This window comes from Scomber scombrus, chromosome 12, assembly GCF_963691925.1.
Source record: "Scomber scombrus chromosome 12, fScoSco1.1, whole genome shotgun sequence".
Taxonomy (NCBI): domain Eukaryota; kingdom Metazoa; phylum Chordata; class Actinopteri; order Scombriformes; family Scombridae; genus Scomber; species Scomber scombrus.
Window position 1 is genome coordinate 15,481,164 of NC_084981.1, and position 26,167 is coordinate 15,507,330.

The window sequence follows — 26,167 nt, forward strand, 5'->3', positions numbered from 1 at the left end:
TGAACTTTTAAATTACTGCGTGGACACACTTTTAATAGCCAGTATGAACCGGAAGAATGATTACATTGAGTTCATATGGCCACTTTCATATGAAAGTTGTTTTAAGACAGACTTGAAAAAATGTGAACCTATCCTTTAGATGAAAAAAAACCCACAAAAAAACTGGTCTGTCTATTTACCATTTAAACACAAAATTGTCTAATCATACACTCAATTTATTTTCAGATATTTTAGGAGTATGAGGCCGAGCATCCATCTAAACCTCTAAAGAGAAAAAAATAAACAAAACATGGGCGGTGGGGTCAGCAAGAAGATTCCTTGAATTTTTTCACAGAATTAATAAGATCATGTTTTTGGATCATTACCTCTCAGCTGTTGAGTTCAGTTCTTGCAACAAACATGTAAGCATCAAACTGTAACTACATCTGTCAGTTCTTGTGGTCAGTGTAACACCATAAACTTTTTTTTACCCTTGTGAGCAACTTTTGTTAATGATATTTGTTCCTTTAACAGTAAGCTTAAATGTCATCTTTTCATTTTAATTCACACCAGACACACACTCACACTCAACCTGATCTAACCCCATCAAAGAAAGGAGAACAAACCAAAAATCACCTCACTTTGCAATAATGGCCTCACTCTGAAAGTCTCAAAGTGGATCTCAGAATGATAGATGTAAATATCTATTTTGTTAAATCTCTTTCCTTCTCATCTTCTTTCATCTTTCTCTTTTATGTACTATAGGTCTGAAATCAAAGTGAACTGGATTGAACCAAAAGCCTGCAGACAGAAAATCATCTCTAAAGCAAACCGCTAACTCCTCTACAGTGATGCAGATTTGCAATTAAACACAGCACATGAATGACTTAGAGAAAGTGGGTGAACAGATGATATAACTGATGACACATATAACAACACTGCATCCAACAAAGACAATCACATTATGCTTGGGTGTGGGTGTGTGTGTGTGTGTGTGTCGGAGTCTGAGCTGACCTTGTCTGATTTCATCTGCTGTTCTGTCGATGAGAACGTAGAGAGACCACACCACGCAGGTGATGGCGATGACGTGGAAGGTGACCGAACACATGATCTTCCTTCTCTCGCTTGCCGTCATCTGTAGCTTCTCCCACTGCCACCGAGATCAAGAGGAGGACAAAGGAATGTCATGAGGAGGTAGAGAGCATGATGTGAAACAACACTTAAAGCTGATAAACTGTTGGCTCTTGTAGCAGTTTTCTGGAGCACCTCAGAGTGTGAGCTAAATATTTGATGGAGGGCATTCAAGCTCGAGTATGATCTAGATCCAATGCTACATTACACTTCTTGGCAGAGCGAGCAAGATAGAGAAAAAAAAATGCCATACAGCACCCTGGACAGAGAGGCCAGGTACCCTGTTGCCTGCCAGCCAGCAGAGCTTACACACTTCAGAATCTTGTATGTCACAGGCTGCACAATATATCATCAGGAAACGCGCCCAGGGATACAAAGAAAAAAAAAGAAAAGACGATGCCAGCACCATCAGATTAGCTCAGACTCTGCAAATAGACCGTTTAGGCTCATCGAACATACAAAAGAACACAGCAATGGGAGAAATGGAAGAGTTTGGGTGTTCATGCCATGATTGTGGGGTCAGTTTGACGAGACGACGTGGGCGTTTCATTAAGACATGAAGCCAAGCATCCATTGATAAACATTTCTTAGTAATACCGGGATCCCCGTATCATCTCGAATTTCGTAACTTCATCAGTCACCAGCGAAATTCAGAAGCTATTAACAGTGGGGCATTTGTTTAAGGCCTGTTGTGCAGCTAATGAAGGGTGGAGGAATTTTAATTAGAGTGTCCTACTATCTTCAGGCCACAGCGATTGATAAGAGCATTTAATGGAGGAATACTGCCCCTAAACCATTTGAAATGAATCACAAGCCCCCCTCTCCACCCCCCACCCATAAGTTCTGCTTATAAAATCGGCTTCAAAGCACAGTGTCATGCTTGTGTTATCTGCATAACAGATAGGAGACAGCTTTTGGCATTTTCAGCTTCATAACATAAGGAACCATGTGAGTTTAGTTGTGACACCGTGGAAGCTGTGCTCCAACAACAGACTGAATTTATTAACTGAGAATGAATTAATCAACATGAGTGTTAATTACTCTTCAACAAACACGTGCAATTCCCAACATATTAACACAAATGCACATGCAAACCGTGTCTTACCTTGCGCAGTGGCTTGAGCTTGGTCTCCATGATAAACTCATATTTACAGAGCTCACAGCAGCGAGTGTCGGAGCTCTTGATCCACTGCTGTAGACAGGACTGGTGGACGAAGCGCAGGCTCCCCGTGCAGTGGCACGGTGTGATCAGAGGACTCTCGTCATCCCCTTCACAGTGACAAATCCTACAGGAGCCAAAGAATACAGTCAACACTCAGCTGGAGGCAAAACTACTGTAACAGGATGACAGAGCAGAGGAAAGATAAAAAAGGGAAAAGTTGACATATCTCCCCAAAGTCAACCTCAAGTTTTTGATGATAACTGTCAGCAACTGTATGATAGTAAGTATAACATAAAATATTTGTTAACTCTATACTAGAAACAGATACAGGTGAGCATGGCAGCGGGAATATCATTTCTCAAATATAATAGCATATTCACACCCTGAAAGTAATCCACAGCAAATATCCCAGGTAAAAAAACTCAATCAAGACAAACTAATTTTAATCAAAGCACTTCATTTTCAGATCAAAATGATATTTTCTGAAAATAACCCTCTGTGTTCTTGCAGCAGTGCAACACAAAATTGAACGCAACTAATTTAATGTCAGATACCCTGCAGTTGTAGCGGCAGCAATCATGTTGCCTGTGATGAAAACTAAGTGAAGACCATGTTAAGATGATACAAACAGGAAGCAAGATAAGACCTCATAAATGTCCACAGAGTTTTATTTTATTTTATTTTTTTACACTTTAGAAATCTGTTATTTGTTGCAAGGCTACCGCATGCAATTGCATTCAATTTGATGAGTTGTTTATGATATTGTGTCCAGTCCTTGTAGACGCTTGCAGAGTCTCCTGTAAGGCAGCTATTCTGGGCAAAGACACGACTGGAACATTCGATTAGCTGTCTGCTCTTTCAGAGGACTACTGGACAGGCTATTCTCAGTGAGTGGACCCAAACACACTTTTAATATTAGACCAAAGCGGTCCCCCTCTCATCCTCAAGAAGACATATTCTACTTCGTCTGGCAGATTGGAGGAGAGCAGTTATTAGTCACCCACACTAAGGAAGAGTGTATTTGTCTGTGTCTGTTCAGTGCGAACACACACACACACACACACACACACACACACACACACACACACACACACACACACACACACACACACACACACACACACACACACACACACACACACACACACACACACACACACACACACACACACACACACACACACACACACACACAAACACACACACACACACACACACACACACACACACACACCATTTTCATCTCAGAATTCAATGTCAGGATGCTGACCTTGTTGCAGCTACTCAGGCTGGGCTCAGAGTTCTCAGTGAATGAGCAATGAGCCTAAAATCAGCGACTGCTTGTTTCCACCTCAACACAATTTGAATTAAAGGTCGAAACACTGAGCCACTGGAAAGTAAGGAAAATCCTTTCCAGTGTAGCATAAAGTGCACATGATTTCCCTGCAGCGGTTTCATAGATAAACTGGTACAAGCATCTGTACACAACTGAAGGGCATATACTTTCATAATTTCAACCTATTCTTCACTTACTACTTACTACCGATTTCTACAAGCAGATTCATAAACCAGGAAGGGTTTGTACTATATTTTCCCCTGAGTGAGACGCAGAGAGCAGTGGCAGGTCTCTCCGGGTAAGAAGAAACAAGTAAACAAAAGGTACAGAAAAAGAAGGAGGGAGAAAGAGAGAGCAGAGTGTTCAAAAGGGATTGTCTTTATCCCAGTTCAGCAGAGGATAAGAATGCATAAGGACGCACCCACATGCACCCACACATGTTGGAAAGTGAGCAAGCAGGATGGATAAAGACTATTTCCAGACTTGACTGATCTGGCCACAGTATTACAAGATTAAGAGAGAAAGTGAACAAAGGAGCATAAAAATAGGTCATTTCTACAGGTTCCCAAAACAGAGGAGGAGATGGAAGAGTGGAAGGAGGACTGAGGGATTAAAGGAAAGAGGAGGCACAATTAACATCTCTAGACAAGGGTTTTTTTCCCCTATTGGTTATAGCTGGGCTGCTTTGTTTTTGTTTGTTTGCATGGATCACAAGATGATGAACTGCAGTTTCTCAACCCACACATACTGTAATGTACTCCTCTTTCAAAAAAATGTTTAAAAAAAAATCTGCCTGAGGACCTTGATTCTCTCGGTGCTCATATCAAGCCTTGGCACCTGCTAAAATGGACAGATTTACCAAGTTATTCTAATGTTGATGTGGATTTTTTAAATTCAAATCGTAGGAGGGGATGACAAAAAAAAATTCCCTACACACCCACAAGCAGCCCTAAGTGATCCGTAAACTACATGAGTGGAGGAGACTTCTGCTTCTGCTCAGAATTTCAGGATTTTGTTAAAATTTTCATCTGCTAGAAACAGCCAAGATTATATAAAATCTGCTTTAAAAAAGGCACTTATAGATATAAATCTCACAAATGCATAGCACTTTAGTCAGCAATGTCATTCATTTGAACCTGTACATCCCAAATATTGAACAGATTAACAGAATTATACACAACCCTGTTGTAAATATGCAGCTAAATTAACCATATCTCTGTCAACCGCAGCGCATTCCAAGAACTTTCAGGCTTGGGAGGGAAGTTGAAATTTAATTCGCATCGCTCGAACAGCCAAAACACACCCTGTTTACCAGTAATTCTAAGATGGCAGGGGCGCCGTTAGAGTGTGTCAACATGAAAATGTGAGAGGCAAAACAGTCGGGAAATCACAAGCACCTCAAGCTGAGAGTGAAACAAGCTCTGCGACATTACAGCCCAGGCGAGGCATCCACTTTCTTCCTGTTCTCTCTTGTCTGTTTCCTCGTACTTCTCTCTTGTGGCATTCAGGCAATCTGGGCACTCCTCAATCTCTCTCTGTGTGTCGCTCTAAGAGTGTTTGTGTATTTGTTTTCAAATAAAATTTTCAGCACCAATCAATTTTTGTTTTTTGTAACGTTTGTGCTAAACAGATATTTATAGGTTAGATATGGAACAAAGTGTGATAACTGAGGCTTTTTGTTCTCCTCTGTCATCAGTTGGTTTTCAGTCTGAACAGTTTAAACTCTATACCCTGCCAGAGACATGCTGATCAGAGAAAAACACAATTTAATTAGCGGCAGCTCCACTGGAAGCCATCTCCCCCTTTTTCCTTCTTTCGCCTCTCTACACGTCTTAAGAGGTTACTCATCTCTCTTTGTGTGACCGAGCTCACTTTAAAAGAGAATATTAAATTAGCTAAGAAGAAACTTATCTTTAGGAGGAAGGTTAAGGAATCACCTACACTGGTTTATACTGAGACATAAAAGCTTAAAGGTACCCTGTGGAGTTAGGTGCTATGGGGTAATGATTCGGTCCCGTTTTGTTTGTATCTGATGCTCTGCTAGTACATGCATGAGGACCGAACATGTTTCATGTGTGGTATATAAAATACCAAGAAGACAACGAACAGCCGAAGCAAGATTGGTGGTGTGTATTAAATGAAAAGGGTTGAAAAAACACCAGGTTTCATGCCGTTAGTGTGATCAACAACTGGTGGCAGTAGTGCGCCATGAAACTTAACAATGCACCAGTGAAAAGCAGGGGAAAAGATGACTACTAGCTAATGTTCACATGGATGTTAATGATGCCAGGTTCAAAAGTGTTTAAAAATTCCCCCTTGTAAATGTTTAAGTTCCTGTGACACTTGTGATAAGTAAATAGACCAAGTCACCTCTAACCAGATCATTTATCTACTTTCTGAAATTTTGTAAATAAAAGGGCTGGTTAATAATTAACATGCCATTCCTCTGTGAAAAACAACCGTCCACACCCACACACACCCTCACAGGTGAGGACAGGCTTGGCTCACGCTTCAAGCCACCTGACAGAAGCTGGCATGATGTGTTTGTTTCTGTTTGTGTGTGAGTGTGAGTGTGTGTGTGAAGACGCTGCGGAGGCTATTTGTAGCCAATAATCTGCCTGCTGATCTCTGGCTTTCACCTTGCCAATTCTGAGCTCTCATGTTTCTCTATCAGCTCACCGCTGACGTATAAGATGTATAATCTGGACCGTAGTGCATGTGCAGATGACAGCTGAGTGGGAAAAAAGAGACGTATAAATAATTGACATGTGTTGTGTTTAGGACTTAACCCTTATCAGTCCCCTGAACTGCTGCCAAGTGAGGCATTGACAGAAAGACTATAACCCAGACAGGCTCAACTCCATCTATGAGGAGCTCAAAATTCCTTTTCTTGGCGGCTTAGTCAGATCTACTGCTAGCAAGCTTCATTCAGCCACGTAGCAACAACCTGGTCTGTAATCAAATATTACAATCTGTCCTGCCTAACATTGCCTTGCTCTGCCAATCAGATTGCACATTGACGGTCACGTGAAAAAGACTGATGAAGGTCCTGCTAACCAATCACACAGACTCCATCGGTTCAACACCATTTTTGTCCCCCGTCTGCCTCTGTTCCACTATTTCTCAGAAAGAAACAAACTCCACTCCTCAATTCTATTAAAATATGTAACCTAACCTCTGACCCCTATCTTTTCCTTATCATTGCCATCCCTGTTATTCCTGCCTCTACTGCAAAGCTTAAAGCTTATGGGCAAAATCAATCACACATTTTCACAGCCCATGCTAGACACTTTAATGCCTCATCGATCTAGTAACACTGAAAAATCACAAAAACCCAAGCTGACTACACAATAAAAAACATGGCAGAGCACCAAGATAACAGTGAGGGGGGGGGGGGGGGGGCGAAGTGTACAGTGTTCCAGTGTGTGTGCTGTAGACTAAAGCATCTACTGTGTGTGTCAGGTTCCTGTGACTAACAGCTCCACTCCAATTAGATTTGTTTTTGTTGTTGCCATTTTAGCCTTTATTGGATGGTGGGCGGCAGCGAAGAGGCAGACCGGAAACATGGGGAGAGAGAGATGGGTATGACATGCAACGCACCATCGATTCCTTGCTGGAATGAAACCAGGGACGCTGTGGTCATGTGGCATGCACAGTAACTATTTGGCTACAGGGGTGCTCCCCAAGCAGGTGTTTTGAGGACAAATACTGCTGGGTTGTTAAGATATTTGCTGGGTAGTTACACTACGGGGTGAGAAGCTCTCCACTACTTCACAGGGCTCTGGGGTTCACTGCCAGGTCACGGTACAGGGGTGGTCTGGGCTCTACCATGTCACAGGAAGGGTGGGTGTGGATCACACCATCCAGACAGTCACCCACCTGCAGATGTCGCCAGATAGAGAATAGGGTGACAGTGGCTCAGTTTTCTCTGACAAAGGGGTTTGGCAGCAGTCCAGGTCGCTGTCCTCATCCATATAGCACAGAGGAGCTACAAGAACGCCTGCCACTGTGCTTTTATCTGTTGCCAGCTGGCTTGTTCCCTTTTTAGGTGGACCAGGCCGGTCCTCCTCAAACACATCATCATCTCCCACTAGGTCCTCAGGGGCAAACCCTGACTCAGTGCCTTCCAGCAGGGCGCTGGAGGACTTGGCGATGTGGAGGTGGGAGGCGTAACTGCCCATCTCAGAGCACTGCAGGCTGGCCGAGGTAGAAGACCGGGAGAAGGGGAGGAGGAGACGGAGGAAGTTGGAGCTTGGGGGGTGATGGTTGGGATGATGGTGGAGGTGGCTGTTGGAAAGAGGAGGAGGAGGAGGGGCAGTAACAGCAGAATCAGAGGGAAGAAAATTACTGGGAGGAACGCCCAACATGTATTTGTAGTTGTTGGTGAAAGAGGGTACGAGGTGGGGGTGGGCTTGTGTTGAAAAGGCTGGATTTGGATTCTGGTGTGCAGGTGCTGAAGCCAGCTTGCCGTTTAGCGTGTGTGCCCTTCGATCTGAGCTGGGCGGCTGAGCGGGCTCTGGCTTCAGCTCCAGCTCTCCCTCGGAGCAGGTGCGATCTATAAAGTGCAGACCACGACATAGACTGTCCACACGCTGGCCCACATCGTTCAGAGACATCGAAAACCTGAGTGAGCTGTTGGGGCGGATGTTGACAGAAGAGGGGCGTAACAGAGAGAGCCAGTCTCGTTGTTTGGTGTGTTTGGAGTCTGGTAGGGCGTCTGTACACAGGGTGGTCACTGAAATACCTCCTGAACCATGGCAAGTTTTACTGTTAGAATTCAGAAGCACCACAGCCGTCTGCTTCTGACAGTCCTGATCCTGACTGCTGGTGTGAAAGTGTTTGCGCACGTGTGTTTAATGAAGGAGGAACATGCGATAGACGATGGCGCAGGACAGCGAGAGGAAGGAATGGAAGAAGACAAAAAAGAGAAATGGAAAAGACATCATGCTTTTGAAAACAAAGGAAATTTGAAAAGAGGAAAATGTGCCTGAAAATGTGCAACACTGAATGACCCATGTTACTATAAAACCCATTTTCCAGCACTACACCACAAAGTGACAGTGTATTGCACACTGTAATGTGTAATCCAGCATTGCTTACTGACTAGGGTTCACCAGTAAGGGGTTCATAAACAGATCTTCATATCACTGTTCACATAAATTTACATAAATAAGAATGAAAAGAGCTTGAGGTGTGTACCTGCAGATGTCCTGGCTGGAAGGAGACACGGACGTCCTCGAGAAGCTGCATGGAGCGTTGACTGAAGTCGGGCTCCCTGCCTGAGAAGAAAAAAGGGAGAAAAAAAAGCAGCTTAGGAATGAAAATACAATCATGAAACATCTTGAACCCTAAGGTAAAACAACTACTGTATTATTCAACAACCAGAACCAAAATCATATTTCCTGTGTTCCTTGTGCTGTAGTCAGAATTATCAGACTCTTGCCACTGTCAGCCTCTGAGATCTTTACAGAAAAAGAACGAAAGCCTGTCACGCACTGATGCACGGGATAATACAAAGGGAAAACACAATACTGCCATTTAATCTATCTGATTAAAGTAGTGCCATGCAAAAATCGGTCTTGGTGCGTCACTGAGCAGGCAACACACAAGGCTGCGAATAGCGAAGAACAGAAGAGACAGACTGTGAGACAGAGTTATGAAGAATGACGCGCAGTGAGAGGCACAGCTGGAAGACTCAGGGCTGCAGACGTATTCAGCCTCCACAGAAAATTTTTAAACAGATGCTCCTGCGGGGGCTGATATAATAACAGTAAAAAAAAAACTTCTGTATTATCTTCCTCAGCTTTCAGCAGTGTTTATTTTACACAAACATGGTGAGAATAACTTAAAATGGTCTTGTTTGTTACAGCATGGGTTGTATTGAAAATCTGGGAACATGACATTGGATTATCTAAACCACATATTTTACTCAGCTAAATATGATGCTACAGCCCATTATTTTAGCTTAGCATATAGACTGGAAAGAGCAGGAAACAGCTAACTTGTGCAAAGGTAGAACACCAAGACTAACATGTTAAATCTTGTTTGTTTAATTAATGCAGGAACTGTAAACTCATTTATTGACCACAAGCATCCAGGAAGTTCTTGACAGACATTTGGACAAACCAGGCTAGCTATTTTCACCTCCTTTCAGTCTTTATGCTAAGCTAAGCGCCAAATTTGAAGATAAGTTCAAGTGTATTTCCAGCCGTTCGACGAGGCATCCAGTGTCTCAGACAGCATAAAGATTGGGTAGGGACAATAAAGAATGGGATCCGATAATGTTTGGGTTACTAACATAAAGACAAGGGGGGCCTGGTAATTTCAACAAGAAGCTAATTACCTATTGATTTCATTTCTAACTAAGGGAGAATTTATAGCTCATGGCCTGACACCAGTCAATACAGAATTCAATGTCCAGCTAGGCCTTTCAGTCTGTTTTTCTGTCTGTCCATGAACTGCATAGCTTCTCTTTAACGTCTTTTTATTTTCATTTTCACACTAAGAGACAAACATGCTGTTTTTCTTCCTTCTCTTCAGATAGGCTAATTCATCCAAGGTTTCACCAAATATTTTTTATTTCTCTTTAATATTTTATTTATTTTCTTTCTTGTTCTGAAAAAGTTCACGTTAAAATATTCTGTTATGGGCTTCTGCAGGAGTCTGGACTAAAAGTAAAAATGAACACAGCTTTGAGAAGTGAGTGAGAGACAAAAAGATCCCATCAAAGCAGTAGAGCATGATTATTATGCAGCTGATGTAGCTATATTTAACTACATAGGTGGAACATGCTGCTTCAGCTCTACACTTTAACAGTGACTAAAAACCGCATCTTTGCCACAAATTGCCTAAATTATTTGGTGGATTTATGCATATCAGCTTCTTCAATCTCTTCATGTAATCTCAGACTGATTCCATGATTTTAAAATCAGGGCTCTGTGGGGGCCAAACCATCTGTTACAGAATTCCTTGTTCTTCTTGTAGCTGAAGATAGCAATTCGTGACTCTGTCTGCATGTTTGTGCTTGTTGTCATGCTGCAGAATAAATTTGGGACCCATCAGACACCTCCCTGATGGATTCACATGATGGATAATAATCTCAACATCTAAAACTTTTCCACAGCACTTCATGTCTAGCTGGGAAATTATGTGACTGAAATCTAAATGCCATCTGATAAAAAATGTAGATTATGTCACTAAATGGTATCTTTATTCCTTATTTTATTCTAGCTGTGTAAACATTATGTTCCAGTGCCGCATTGAATCTATTAATCATTCATTTTGTGATCTCATGTGCATTTGTCAGTGAATAAGCAACTAAGAGTTTAACAACAAGGTGATAAAATAATCGAGATAGTAATGATTAACTTCATAATGCCCTGTATGACTCTTCTTTTGCTTCCTCATCCTCCATCAGACTTGTATTAAACTCCTCTCTTGTGACAAGGACCTTTGATGAGCAAATGAGTGCCTGCACTTAATGGATAACAAAAACTCTGCAGGCAATTACTGAAGTACTGGTGGAGACAGTTTATCACTTGTCACCTTTTACTTACAAAACTGGAAAGCGGCGTATTTACTCTTAAATTTATCCACTCAGTTGTGGTTCTTTTTTCTCTGATGTAATTAGATATAATACAGCCTCACATCCTCATATAATATTCTCAGTATAATGAACACCTGTTTATTGTGCTTGATGAAACAATCTCCCAATTCATAACTACTTATTTAACCTCTCTCCTTACACACACACACACACACACACACACACACACACACACACACACACACACACACACACACACACACACACACACACACACACACACACACACACACACACACACACACACACACACACACACACACACACACACACACACACACACACATATATACACATATATATATATATATACATATATATATACACACATATATATACATATATATATACACATATATATACACATATATATACACATATATATATATATATATATATATATATATACACACACATATATATATATATACACAAATATATATATATACATACATATATATACATATATATACATATATATGCATATATATACATATATATACATATATATGCATATATATACACATATATATACATATACATATATATATACATATATATATATACACATATACATATATATATATACACATATATATATATACATATACATACACATATATATATATATATATATACATATACATACACATATATATATATATATATATATATATATATACACACATATATATATAAAATATTATATACTATACATTTTTCAGAGACAAAAGTTACAGAAAATAACCTGAATACTGATACATCATTAAAATATTCATATGTTACAGCCCTAAGTGGCCGACAAACTACTCACCTTTGTAGCAGTGCTTATAAATATAATATCGGGCTGTTTCAGAGATAAAAGTGCATCGTTGCTATTATGTTTTGCATATTCTCCATAGATGTAACTTTACAGCTTTGTAGGCAAATCAGCAACAATGCAATAATGATATTCTCCACCAAAACAAACAAAGCATATTGCAATAAAAACCATTCATGTCTGATTTCTCCAAGGAATGACATCAGTTTCAGCAGAAACCCATAAAAATGAGCAATGCTGCTAGACTGAGCAATTCAACAAAGATAACAATACAAACTGTAATGTGGTCCAAGAAATTAACTGCTAACTTCACTTTCCTCAAAATAGGGGAATGGCTCAGTGCCTTGTTTCAGCAGCAGTAGTATGTCAAGCAGTACAGAGCAGCAGAACTGGTCCTGTAGAGAGCTGGAGGACAGACCCGGGTTGTGCAGTGCAGCAAAAGAGCTTCAAATGCTGCAAAACTGAAGCAGCTTGAATTTTAGAGCACCGCCAGATGTTTGGCTGGCTATCAGCGGTGGCCCACTGAGTGGTGAGTCGCTGCTTTGTGTCTTTATGAGGACTGTAATACTTTAATTCCTTCCCAAACAGTGTAGGAGGCATCACACAACTCCCTGGCACAGTGCTAAAGAGAGAAACGGCTACAGCTAAGCCTCCTGACCCTGCAGAGTGGAAACTCTGCTCATGCCAAATCAACAGGCAATCCTCAGCCCACACTCAGTGCTCAGATAAAGTTTTCAGAGCTGCTTTTGTATATATTCAACATTGACCATTCTGGAATTTACTGAAAAATGCTTATTTGCCCTCAATATCACCATTCAGACGACTTCCTTATAAACAGCTCGATGGAAGACAAATATAGACCAGACAGAAGATAATAAATCTTTGGCTTTGGATACACATTTGCATTTATATCTAAGATCATACACCTTGATCTTCTTCAGTGACAAGCTCTCTGATGGAGGCAATATTTTTTATGAAACAATTTGTCCCCCGGCTGTAGCTTATTTTCCTGTTATTATATAAAGCTCTCACTCCTGGTGTGTGTGTCACATGACAGGTACTCCAGGGGGGTGTAACATGTAACTGGATACCTAGAAAGTTGATGTTTTTCTGAGTCATCTTCACAAAGAAGAAAATGATTCGATAAAAGAAAACACTAGCAAAATCTAAAAAGCAAAAAAAAAGTAATCTGCCAGGTTATCGGTATAAAAACTGGCGGATGGTTAAGCTTTCACATACAAATTATGCCGACTGCCAAGCTGGAAATGTTATAAAATCCTCCTCTCTGACCTATGTGGAAGTTATTTAACTAGAGAGATAGCTTTCAAGTGGGTCAACAATTGGATATGAGTGCGTTCCTTTAAGATTTGATCTGACACGAGTCGATGCGATTCAGGTTGAATCTGTGCCATGTGAGGCAATGCAAGGTGTGTTTCTGTGTACTTATTTCCAGTCTGGCTGGATGTCACGTGAAAATGACAGAAAACACTTGTGTGTCAGTCATAAACATCCAACTGTCACCAGAAGCTCATACAGAATAAATTAACCCCAGTTGTGAACGTTTTACTGTGATCCACATCCGCCTTTATCCTTCATTGTCCGAAGCTTTACAACATGAACTTGACCTACATTTTATATTCTTTCAGCAAAAAAGGAACATTTGACACAGTGCTGGAAATATGGAAATCTTCCATCTCGTACTGCCAACATTGCAGAGAGTGGGGGAACTTATAAATGCACTGCACATATGCATAAAAATCATCCTCTGTAGTCTGACAGATCATAGTCCGATTCAAACAGCTTCTAAGGAAAGTATTTTCGGGAAGATTGTGTTTTACCAAAAATATATTGTCTGCATAAAATAATCAACATTAAAATCTTGTGTCTCCAGTCTTTGACAATATCTGTCAAAAGTTTAGAGAGAACTCCTTGCTCAGGTCTTCCAAAGTGGTCTGGTGACCTTTCCAGGCATAAGCTGAATCCCTCTCTTCAAGCATTAAGACTCCATCTATCAGACTCATTCATCCAGAGAACAATTAATGCCAATTTAAAATCTGCCAGGCAGTTGCATTTCCCTCTAGGAAGGAGCAGGAAACACCGGCTGCCAGGCAGACCTCCTGATTATTAATTAAAGGTGTCAAACTTAAGAGCCTTGTTCACACTTTGTCTGTCACTCCAGTACGAGCAGAGGAACGGAGGTCTAGCTAGGACATTCAATGACAATGCCTGGTATCCAGAAACAGCCAGCTAATTAAATCCACCCCTCAATTTACAGATGAGAAAGCTGGCACTTAGATCTCTTGGCCATCTCATGTATATATGTGTGTGTGACTGAGTGTGAGAAAGTGTGTGTGAGGTAAGTGCAACAAGAAGAAAAGAAAATTCAGTTACAGACCATCACACATTTGTACATACAGGCTTGCTGTTCAAGCTAGACTAAATTTCTCAAACTACTGGGGAAGTGTATATCTGCAATATTGATATCTGAGCCACAAAGGGTATATTTTAATTGATCAGTTTCATCTATTTTAAGCCCTCAAGCTATCGAACTCTCCTATCACAGCAGCTGCAGACTCGCTAAACAGAATACAGTTGGAAACCATTAAAGGAAAACAGTGATGAATTGTACTTGTTGTTCATGCAGGGCTCTTGAGTTGTGAAGCAGATCCTACTTAAAGGAGTCTCTATTTCATCATTTCAGCAATGATTTCTATCAGCTACCAAATGTATTTGATCTGAGGGCAACAGACTCGGATTTACCTCACAGGACAACCACATGAGCTCAAGTTCACAGATTAATATCTCAGAGTACTTTAAAATTATTATCCAGTATGACCGTTGAGAACATTTGATTTTGCAAGTGTAATTCCTCATTCGACTTTCACAGGCTGACAATACAAAGGACTGTAATGAATAATTCAGATCTGCGTACTTTTGGTTTCACTGTTACATCAGTGGAGTGGATAAAAGATAAAAGATTTGTTTGGCTGTCTGTTTGTTGGGCTGCTCAAACAGACTCCGATTAAATCTGTTTAGATCTTACAAATAATTTTCACCATATCCATTAATAAGATAAATGGCCAAAAGCACCAAAAGAAACAAGACATCAGTTGCAAAAAACACACTTTTTTCTGAATAAATGATAACCTGAATGATTTGAGTCATGATAAGTTGCAAAAATCTATTTGAGAAAATAGACAGATTTACCACACAGGAAACCACACAAGCATCAATTTCACAGATTATTGTGGGACTTTTTTTTAATTAATTTTTTTAGGTAAGTGTACTTTACATTATCACCCAATCTGACTTTTGGAAACGTGAATCAACTTTGACAGACTGTACTTACTTCAACACTGCACAAACACAGTTTTACAACACAATGGACTGTAATGGAAATTTCAGGTCTGTGCTCTTTCGGTTTCAGTATTACATGAGTGTTGTAGACAAAAGATTATCTGTTTGTTGGGCTGCTCATGTTGCTTGCTCCAATAGAGTTGTGATTTAGATCTCACACACAGCTGGTGAAATTTCATTATAACCAATGAGAAGAACGATGTTCAAAAGTACCAATAAAAACAAGATCTCAGGTGCAAAACCACAACAATTTCTGTTAGTTTTGCTGTGTAAAACATCATTTTGTGTCTGGAGTCTGCATACTATATCGAATATATTAAATATTGAATTGAATACTATATATATTAAATGATTTTAATCATGATCAGGTGCAAAAAAACATCACAATTAGCTACATAAGTCTACAATCTGCATACAAGATTTCAATTCAATTAGTCATCATCTGTTATCTGTCATCTAATTGAATCACAGCTGTCTCCATCAGGAATTCAACTTAATAAATCAATGCCATGAACAGCTTCATGTAATGCGGTTAGTCTATGTTTTATTCAGCACGTTGTCTTAGTTAGAATATAATATTTATGTTTAACTATTTAGGTAACTAACCCTGAAAATAATTATTGGTATATTTGTCATTTGGGTGCAATAAAACCCATCCTGCTCACGTTTAAAGAGCGCCTGCCTCGTGGATCAAACATTACTGCCAGAGCAGCCCTGTGTTGAGGAAGTGACCCTGACATATATTAGCACAAGTAAAGGGTTTATCCACTAAGAGGCTCAGGAGAACAAGGATTGAAACCCTGCAGCCTGTTTCGATGCAGGCCATAGCTTCGCCTGAAGGAGCGATGGAGAAGAGAGGGAGGAAATAGAAAGAAGAAAGTCACAGACAGGAGAGGTGTGTGCAGGCTGTCTTACGGCAAGTCACACTGAGCAGAAGAGCTGAGGTGTAAAGACACATCTGTTCTCTGGAGGTTGATCAGAGAGGCAGCCCTGATTGGGACGGTGCAATGTGAGAGAGGCAGGTTATCTATCAGCTGCACTCATGACTATACATCCTGTCAATCTCTGACTTCGTCCAAAGCTCACCTCGCTGCTTCTTTCCTGTCTTTATTTTCTCTCTCTCATTCCCCTCTTTGTGGCAGAAGAAGGCCATACATCATTCATTCATAATATTCCTATTTGTGTGTGTGCTTTGCTCACCTTTGAGATATTGCTGGATCTGCTCGCTGAATGACCCAGAGGCTTTTCATTCTGTAAAAGAAGGAAAACAACGTTTAGAAAAAGAAAAATAAGCTTTCTTCAGTCTGCACACGCAAAATGCAAACTGAGAACTGCCACATATCCCTTAATTACTGTGTCACACTTACAATGAATAGTGCTTTGAAAGAACTAGCTGCTTGACATAAACACATAATTCACATTTGTCCTTTTGAAACATAAAAGCCATATTCAGTAAAATGTACCCTAAGAATGAGAACGCAACCAGATAGGGTTAAAGGAATAAAGTGGTGCATATAATATAATATAAACACAGATATAGGGGACACAGGAAAGACTGGTAACAGCTTTGCTGCGCTCATTAAAAGGAGACAAACTCCTTTTAATGAGCGCAGCAAAGCTACATTTCTCAGCAGCTCAAGGGCCCCCGAGCATCAGCTGTTCAACATCTTAAACTGGTAAATCAACTTCTTCTGGCGCAAGACGAAAGGAGAACAAGCTGATTACATAACACATCCGTCCAAACTCCAAATCAAATGGTGTCACAATATTTGTATCATTACTCCGGGCGCGAGAGAGGCAGACACTTCCAGCGTTCAGCACAGTCAAGTTCTGTTTTGAGGCTGTAATGATCCTCGATTCTCACTCAGTGTTCTCTGCTTGCAGCAGAGACTCAGATAAACAGCCACTAGGGTGTTGCGCTGCATTCAGTGTTGCTATTGAAGCCATGCGTGGTTCCTTAATGAATAATCAATCATAGTTACATAATGCTGAGTTCACACAGGGTTTGACAGTGCTGGGGTGCTTTGGACATGCACAAATGTGCAAAGGGAAGTCAGCTCTTTTGGGAGAGTAATTTTATAAGCACACAAGAGGCACGGCCGGATTTAACCGTTAGGGGGCAAACATTTGCTGTTGGGGTCTCCATTGACCTCCACCTCCTCCCAACCTCAGAGTATAGTGTGTATCCTGTTGCCCCCCAGCTCCCACTGAGTATTGTGCACACAGTAGAACAGCTTTATTGTATATGCAGAGACCCAGAAATGAACCCAGTATTGCTGGAATAATCCAAGTAGTGTCCAATAGCGTGTGGTATATTTTATTTATATAAATTCGGACATGCACTACGTGAGTGTAATGATGACACTCTGATGTTTAGCAGGTATAATGCTTACCATGTTAGTTTAGCGTAATAACATGCAAAAATGCGCTAATTAGCAGTAAACACAAAGTACAGTTGAGGCTGATGGGAATGTCATCAGTTCTGCACATTTGGTCTTAAACCAAAGTATTGAACAAACTGAAATGTGTTTCTACTGGATGGAAAGTTAAGGCATCATTAGAGTTTGCAAGACTCAGTCCTCTGGGAATTATGAATGTCTGATCAAATATTTCACTACATCCATTGAGTAGTTGAGATATTTCAGTGTAGATGAAAGTGTGGAGTGACAGACTGACCAACACTGCTGTGCCCCTGGTGTGACTAAAAATAGCTAAAACAAATAATTTTCTATTGAGATCAACTTGAAATATACTTCTGCACTAGGAGATTTTTACACTTGTTTTAACAAAATGTTTTTTTTTGTCCTTAACAGAATGGATTAAAAGAGGGAGATGATTACAGTGAACTTGAAACTTTTGAGACCTCTGGGAGGCTTACCGAATGTGGCCGCTAAATTCATCCATTTATAGAAGGATAACATAAATACTGTCCCCCAGCCAATATTTTTGCAGATATAACTGCAAACATAGGCAAGATCTAAGTCTAAAACTGTACCAGTGGATTACAATGAAGCACTTCTCCTCCTCTGTCCACCTGTCGTTAACTCTAAGTGTCTTCAATACAATGAATAGCAAATAGAGCTCTCAGTGGGTGCAATTTGGGCAGTAAATCAATTGTCAGATTCTCGACAAGGATAGAAATTCAGTTTTTACACAAAGATAATAGGCAGTACAAAAGAACAGAACAAATTGATGAACCTTGCCCTTAATCCTTCTTTCTTGGCCAAATATGCAGTAACAAGTGAATATGCCTGGACTGACTTTCTGGGGAATAACAAGGCTGAAAATGGGCCGATGACTTCTATAGACAGCGGAGATTGAGCAGAAAGAGAGGCTAAAGACAGATGACAAACGATGAGAAGGGAAGTGGATCAACACCTTGTTGCCTCTGTCTTTTTAACCCAAATTCTACTCTCCCAAACTGTGTTACCTACAAGGTCTGTGAGTCACCTTCACTGCCACCATGACTGCAGAACTATAAAAGGCCTTATTCTCTGGGCTCATGCATAATTCTGATAAATAAGGGATCAGGTTTCACAGTTCGCTGTGTCTGCCTCTCTCCACCTCCTGAGGGTCTGTTAGCAGCCCCAGCCTTTGATAACACAACTTTCAGACCAGACTCTGAAGACTCGAGCTTGTAAGAAAGGAGGCTTAGGAGAGTATGGCAGAGGAGGAGAGGTCATATTCAGAGGGATCGCTGTGTCTTTCAGAGCTGTCGCTCTGTTCTCGGCCCACAGGGAGGAGGGCTCAGTTCTCATTTATGCAAGAATCTCAAAAGATAAAACCGTGTTGAATTTAACCCTGCCTCTTTGAAATGTGTATTTCTCACCAAGTTTCTATGCTCAACAGAACTTTTTCAATATTACTTGAATCCGCCATCTATGCTCTCTTTGAGGAAGATGATTGCAGGACATCCTGGTGGTTTAGAAATTAAAGCTGATAATGAACTGCAATGTCCAAAGCTCTCATTCAACTGGGGACTTATGTTGCACATCATTCCTGTTTTCAATTGTAATAAATCGATTTTTATCATTTAAGCAAGCAAAATTACAAATGCCTACTGGTCATAGCTTAAATGTGAAGAAGAGCTACTTTTATACCATATTAATTGTGTTGGCCTTTTTTTTTCTCCTCTTTTCATGGACTAAACAAATACATTTTGCATAAATTAATGAATTGATAAGAAAGTCGTAGGGCTGCAACTGACTGATTATTTTCATTATCAAATAATTAACTGATTGTTTCTCAATTAATTGTTTTGGCTTTAAATGTCAGGAAATATCCATTACAGTTTTCCACAGCCCAGGGTTACAAAAATCATCCCATCTGAGAAGTATACACCAGCTAATTTCTGGCTTTTTTCTGAGAAAATGACGATAGATAGATGCCAATTGATTTTCTGAATTGACTATTTGATTGATTGACTAATCGTTGCAGCTTTAGACATGCCAATCAACTCTACAGGATATTTTGTACTCTCTTTGGATAGGCAACTGTATAAATAACCATTTATATAATTTAGATTATATCTGATAATAAATGCAAACACTGACGCCAATAATGTAAATGCATGCATGCAAGTAAAATATAATATTTAAATGAAATAAGGTTGTAATTCTGGTTTAAACTGTGAACAGAGCCATAAAAAGCAAAAGGTAAAGGTTTGTTATGTTGTAGACAGATTCCGTATCACAGTTACATCTTGCTACCAGATGCTTCCACCGGGTTTCTGCACCATTTCACACCAGCCTCACAGCATAGTATAAAGATAGGCTTGTGTTTGAGGTCAGCAGCTTTTCTGAATACAAACCTGAAACCTACAGTCAGACAGGCCGGTTACAGCACCATCTGTGCAAGCTAACCAGCAACAATCCAGACACAGAAATGAAATGAGGCTCAAATGGGATTGCACATGATAGGTCAAGGTCTAAAATGAGAAGTGTGTGTCATGCTCGTAACCTTTCACCCTTTTTTTTTATCATGAGGTGGACAGGTGTGTAAAGTTGAATTTGACCTGGACTTTACTTTTATGTTTGATTATTAGTCTGTTACGTATGCATGTTGTTTTGGAAATGTTTTTTGTTTAATCTATTTCCCCTCAACACCCTTAATCCATTTTGACTATTCCCAGAATATTTTTCAATATCCCTCTGAGAACTTGCCTGGACTCGCTGCATCTGCTCTCCAGTGGAAAGAGTGATAGTCATTGTGACACTAATAGAAATAGTAACGGCAGAAGACTTTGTTTTTCCATCTGTGTATAAGCAGCAGCAGGGTTCCTTAGCTACAAGTCTTTTGGCTGAAAAGAATTACCAGTGTAAAATCAACAGATTATCAGATTTTATTCTTGGAGGCAACGCGAAGCAGCAACAGAACATTTCTTTCACTACTCTGATCATCGTAGTATTTTACTGTATGTGTTTTTAAAAGTCACAGCGGAAACATAATTAAGAAACACCTTAAGCCATGCACCTCTGCCTCCGAACCTCTCCAGCTTCACAATCCAATGTAATAAGAAACTTGATTTCAGGAGTTAATGGAACCACACACGATAAGAAAAATATACTTTTGGACCGATTATTGCTGAAATATGTGAAAGCATCTTAATTCAGCATGCCAGGATGTAGAAAGAGCTCAGCCAAGGACAGTTTGAAACATGAACATTGATTCAGGGCTATGAAAGGTATTTTAACAAATACCATGGCAAATGACCTCAAACATAAATGAATAATTTTCTAGCCATTAGAAACGGCACCTAGTGTACATACAGTAAATGCAAAATCAATGTCTAATAAACTATAAAACATATTCAGAGAGATTAGCCCCTTTCTGATATATTCCAGTAATCAGCAACTGTGTGTCGCTGAACACTGAAGGAAGCGACCCGGAGATGGTAGCAAAAAGAGACAGAGGGTGAAACACAAAGTAAGTGACAGAGAAGCCAAATGAATGATAGCTATCAGACAACGGTAATGAGGTGAGCGTCAAAGGAATTAAATCAGTTAAATTAATGGACAGAGAGGGATATCTGTGTGTGTGTGTGTGTGTGTGTATGTGTGTGTGTGTGTGTGTGTGTGTGTGTGTGTGTGTGTGTGTGTGTGTGTGTAGGAGGTTTATTGGAATCAGCTTTCCATATCTCTCTTTTCCCGTCTTATTCTTTCCCTGTAAATTCATTACAAGTGACCTCTGCAAGCTGTTGAACATTTACTTTCCACAAAAGCTGTATGATTTCTTAGTCAACACAGGTCAATGATAAGTAGTTTACCTTCACCTCTGTTTCTGACAGTTTAAACAACTACAAGAATCCATCAGTGTGTTTATCTTTTTATTACGTATACTGTGTTAAAATTTTACCACTGAGGCAAACACACAGTACAACATTCAGGGACTACTAGTACTGGAAGGTTATATGAATATGAAAGTGTAATGCATGTATCAATAAATTAAACTCATATTTTCAGTGAGTGTGGTCATTTTCTAAAATAACGCTTTGTTATAAAAAATTATCCAGATGCAATGCATCTCAGTTAACAACTGAAACCTTAAAAATACTGTAAGTCTTCCTGCTTTAAAAGCAGCCTGGCAGTGAACATTGTGATAAATCACTGACCCATTATTAATCAAAAAATCTATTTGTTTTATATAGATGGACAAAACTTCACATAATTATTTACATGCACAGCTGAGACTGAGGTCTCCTGTCTGTCACATCTTCAAAACATTATCATGTTATGAAGCAATTTATATGGTATAGAAAACTTTATACTGAATACTTTTGATGCTGTCCGCCAGTGAGATAAATGTGCATTCAAAAATTGTTAAGCAGATGATGGAAGAGTCAAAATCATGTCAGCTTTCACTTGGCATGAAACCATTAAAAGGCTTTACACTGCACGGCAGATTTCACTTTCAGACCGCTTGCAGCATCTTCTGTGGTCTGGTGTCAGTAAAACACAGATATATGCATGGTTGCACTCCGCTCACGCTCGCCCGCACGCATCTTTAATGCAGGACGTCAGTGTCGCTTTTCAATGAGAACCGTGATAAAAACGGTTATGAAAATGACTTTTAAGCCAACAATAGCACACTAAAGCACACCACTATAACCCACTTTGTTTCCAGTTAAATAACCATAAAGCTTAAAAACAAACAAACATTAGATTGACAGGTGAAACAGGAAAGCTTATGGATTTGCAGGTATGACAACAGAGACGGTGGGTTCAGCCTGTGGCAGGCTGCACAGGCCAGTGTTTACATCTGAATAGCTTCCCCTGACATAAATGCCAGACGTATAATATGATCTGCTTAGGGCTGATCATTCTGCCAAATGCAGATCTAAAATGAGGCCACCCTAGGTTTTTTTTGCTTGTGTTTAAAAAACTAAAACAAAACTAAAACGCACAAGTTGCTGCAGATAAGCTGATGTAAGATTTCCTTCCCAGACAGAGATAAATGAGATTCCTCTGTATAGCCTCAGCTCCTAAAGAGACATCTCTCTCAAATCACATAAATCAAATACCAGCAATGTCAAATAGGCTATTATAAACACACTCTCTCAGCCTGGAAATACAGCTGACATGCACAAACACACACACCATTACATTTATTTGAGTAAACAATGTATTGACTAGCCCCTCCCTAGTCGCATCCCTGAAGCAAAAGTAATATCGCCGACAAAGAGTGCCATCAGGAAAGGAAGTTGGCCTTTATGTGGTTTCCTGTCCCTGTCAGTGTCCAGCAGCCACTTAAGGAGGAAATGCAAGCAGGCAGCTGGGCAGGAGAGCAGAACCAGATGAGAAATCTCAACTATGCACAGTAACAACAATCAGGGGAGAGCTCGGCTGACCACAGACGTCTAACCAGAGCTAGGATCACTGTCTGCTGGAAAAAGGAGATGGACATTATGCTATACAGAGAGGTCATGCATTTTAGAAGGAAAAACAGACAAACCGCCTATTTGACATTCTAGTTTTCTACAAAGTAATTTAATCATTTGTCTTACGAGGCGATGTATCTTATTTCAGGGAATATTCTTTCATTTGCACATGAGAGGCTAAACAGGTTGAGACCTTAGCTCAGCAAAAATACTGCTTCACTGTGTCAACCTGTGGCATCTGTGTGTCAGTGTATCATAGAACCACGTCAAAGGAGGTAGCCTATAAAGTGAGACTACAGGAGAGGGCAGGGCAGGGCAGGGGGAACCCACCCCCCACCCATCTATCTGTTACTCATCTGTCTTCATCTTGGGAATAATTACATATGTATGTGCAAACAGGATACGGTAGAGGAGAGACAGTGACCAATATATTTCAAAGCGCAATGATCCAACAAGGCTATATGACAGTATAGTCCCATCCACAGTCATGAGAACTACAGTGAGAAGTAGATCTCACAAAGAAAGTACCAGAGATCGGTCCTAGGGGGAGTAAGATGAAGTAAAAGTGAAACATGACGGAGTAGCAGCAGGGGGTGGTTGCTCTATGAAGAGAGTAAGAGACCCAAGTTTTTTGTGACTCTGCAGCAAAGCCTCATTTCCTCATTAGCTGTGCTGCAGGTTGTACTCTTCCAAAAGACACAAGTCATTATTTATGACTTGTGTGAGGAAGTCAAGCTACAGATAATTAGTTCAGTGCAGTGCCTCCTAATTAGCTGTGTTAGTGTGTGAAGCCTCAGTCCCCTTGTGATATAATCCCTCAATAACATGCTTGCAGAAACAAAGAAATGCTAACAGAAACCAAGATGTCGCCTCAGCATAGAACAGAGAGGAATGTGCGAGATATTGACCACAACTCATAGTAAAGGAACATGTATAAACATGCAAATTCTGTCAAACTTCAGTTAAAAGGGGACTCCGCTGACTCTATCGCTGTCTCTAAAAACAGCGTCCGATATCAACTTGAGGCCTGAGCCCACCAAACAGCTTCTTTATAGCCACCACAACTAAGCAGCTGCTTAGAGAAGCATTAGCTCTGACCCCCACTGGGAATATGAAAACACTATCTGAAGTGTAGGAGCGTTTGAAACAAGTTTCTTTCTCTTTTTTTAAAATTTCATTTTTAGCATCCAGCATTTACTGAGCACTCCGTTCTCGGCACTGTCAAATGTTAAAACCACACTCAGGGGCTTTAAAAAAGAGCCCTTTCTGAGGAAAACAAGAAGCAGCAATGAAGACTGCTGCAAAGTACTCAACTCATGATTGCAACCATCTTAGTGTTACAGGAAAACCAAACCATGAACTCCAAACTACTGTGTGCACGGTACCCTCTGTCGCTGTCTCATCACATTCTTTCTTCCCTCTTCTTCCTCATTTCTCTTACCATACCTTCCTCTCCTCTCCAACAGGTTTTAAGCCCTGCCATGACATGTGACTGCATTAATCTTCCCTCCTCCCTCCCCCCCTCCAGCTGCAGATTTGACACAAAGCTCTATGATTTGGTGCATCAGTCGATGATGTGATATGCTAAGCCGTGGGCCGAGATGGGAAAAATATATCTATATCAGATCACTCTGTCACAGAAGCTGTATGTTGGTCTGGAGGTTTGGCATGTATCTATTAACAAACAACACACTCCCCACATGAGCACAGCAGCAGCAGCAGCACACTGCAGGAGCTGCTGCTTCTCTTTGCACTTTCGCACTAAAAGTGCAGTTAGGTGCCAGAGCACAAGAAAGAGGAGAAAATTCAAGCTCAAGACAGCAGAGCAGAGGGGTGAGTGGGTTCATGTTACTGAATCAGACCATCTCTGGTGTTCTACAGTGCCTTGTACTTTGAATTAAAATGTGTTACCAAACACATTGGCAGCACACAAATAGCTGGAAGAGATTACTGCACAAAACAATGGTTATTAAAAAAAAAGAGAAGAAAACATACAACTATGTACACCAGAGTAGACTCAAGATAACAATGCTCATGGGAAGTTCAGGTGCACATTAGCAGTTTATACTATACAGTACTGTATGTTGTACACCCCCACTCATCCTGAACAAAGGGCAGGGGCACAGGAGAAAGTGGGTCAATGTTTCACACTGTTGAGGTTGCAGATGCTCCTCTGAACAACACAAAAATAAACATGTACAGTACCATCATGCATGCACGCCCATACTAATGATCTGACTGTAAAACTACATACAGGGTGCTGAGGCCTTGAGAGATAGCGCTGGTGACACTAAAATGCACACGGATACAAAGATGAGCAAAGCAAACATAATGCACCCACACACATAAACACCACCACCCCGCCATTACTCTAACACTGCCACTTCTGCTTGACAGGATGTAAAGACGGATCATTTCCGACTGTCTCTGTTCATTTTGCTATTCATTTATCCACTCCTCTCTCTCACACACACATAAATACACAAAACCACACATTCCTGGCAACTCTTTCATCTCTCTGCTACTGCAGCAGAAGTGCTCTGCCATCACCACGGAGACAGAGGGCCTCACCATAACAACCACTGAATGGAAACTACGATGAGCCCCTCTTTCCTTTTATTATTGTAGTGCTTTCTCTGCATGGTGGGATCTACTTAGCATCTAGATGTGGTGTAAAGCTAGGTTTTTAGAGCATATATACACCCCTGAGGGGACGCTGCAGCAGTGAAAATGACCACAACAATGACAACATCGACGTCAGCACCATCAATACAAACAACACAGGGTCAAACAACCACAACAGCAACACATCGAGAACAAGAGTCTGTACCTGAATCTTCATTTTCCAACAGGAATTCATGTCTGGATCCTGAAGCCACCTCACCTCTCCTTATACACAC

General features: G+C 40.5%; 1 protein-coding gene across 2 annotated transcripts in view; it reads right to left on the reverse strand.

Annotated features, from left to right (window-relative positions):
• Positions 1 to 26,167, reverse strand: part of marchf8 (membrane-associated ring finger (C3HC4) 8) — a 75,647-nt gene that overhangs the window by 4,706 nt on the left and 44,774 nt on the right. The window contains exons 3-7 of one of the 2 annotated variants that reach the window (XM_062430058.1): positions 16,592 to 16,642; positions 8,808 to 8,887; positions 7,488 to 8,432; positions 2,216 to 2,396; positions 994 to 1,129 (exon numbers count right to left, since the gene is read on the reverse strand). In XM_062430058.1, the coding sequence (XP_062286042.1) occupies positions 994 to 1,129; positions 2,216 to 2,396; positions 7,488 to 8,432; positions 8,808 to 8,887; positions 16,592 to 16,642 (1,393 nt within the window). The remainder of the gene's footprint in view (positions 1 to 993; positions 1,130 to 2,215; positions 2,397 to 7,487; positions 8,433 to 8,807; positions 8,888 to 16,591; positions 16,643 to 26,167) is intronic. The other variant, XM_062430059.1, reaches the window with a different exon arrangement.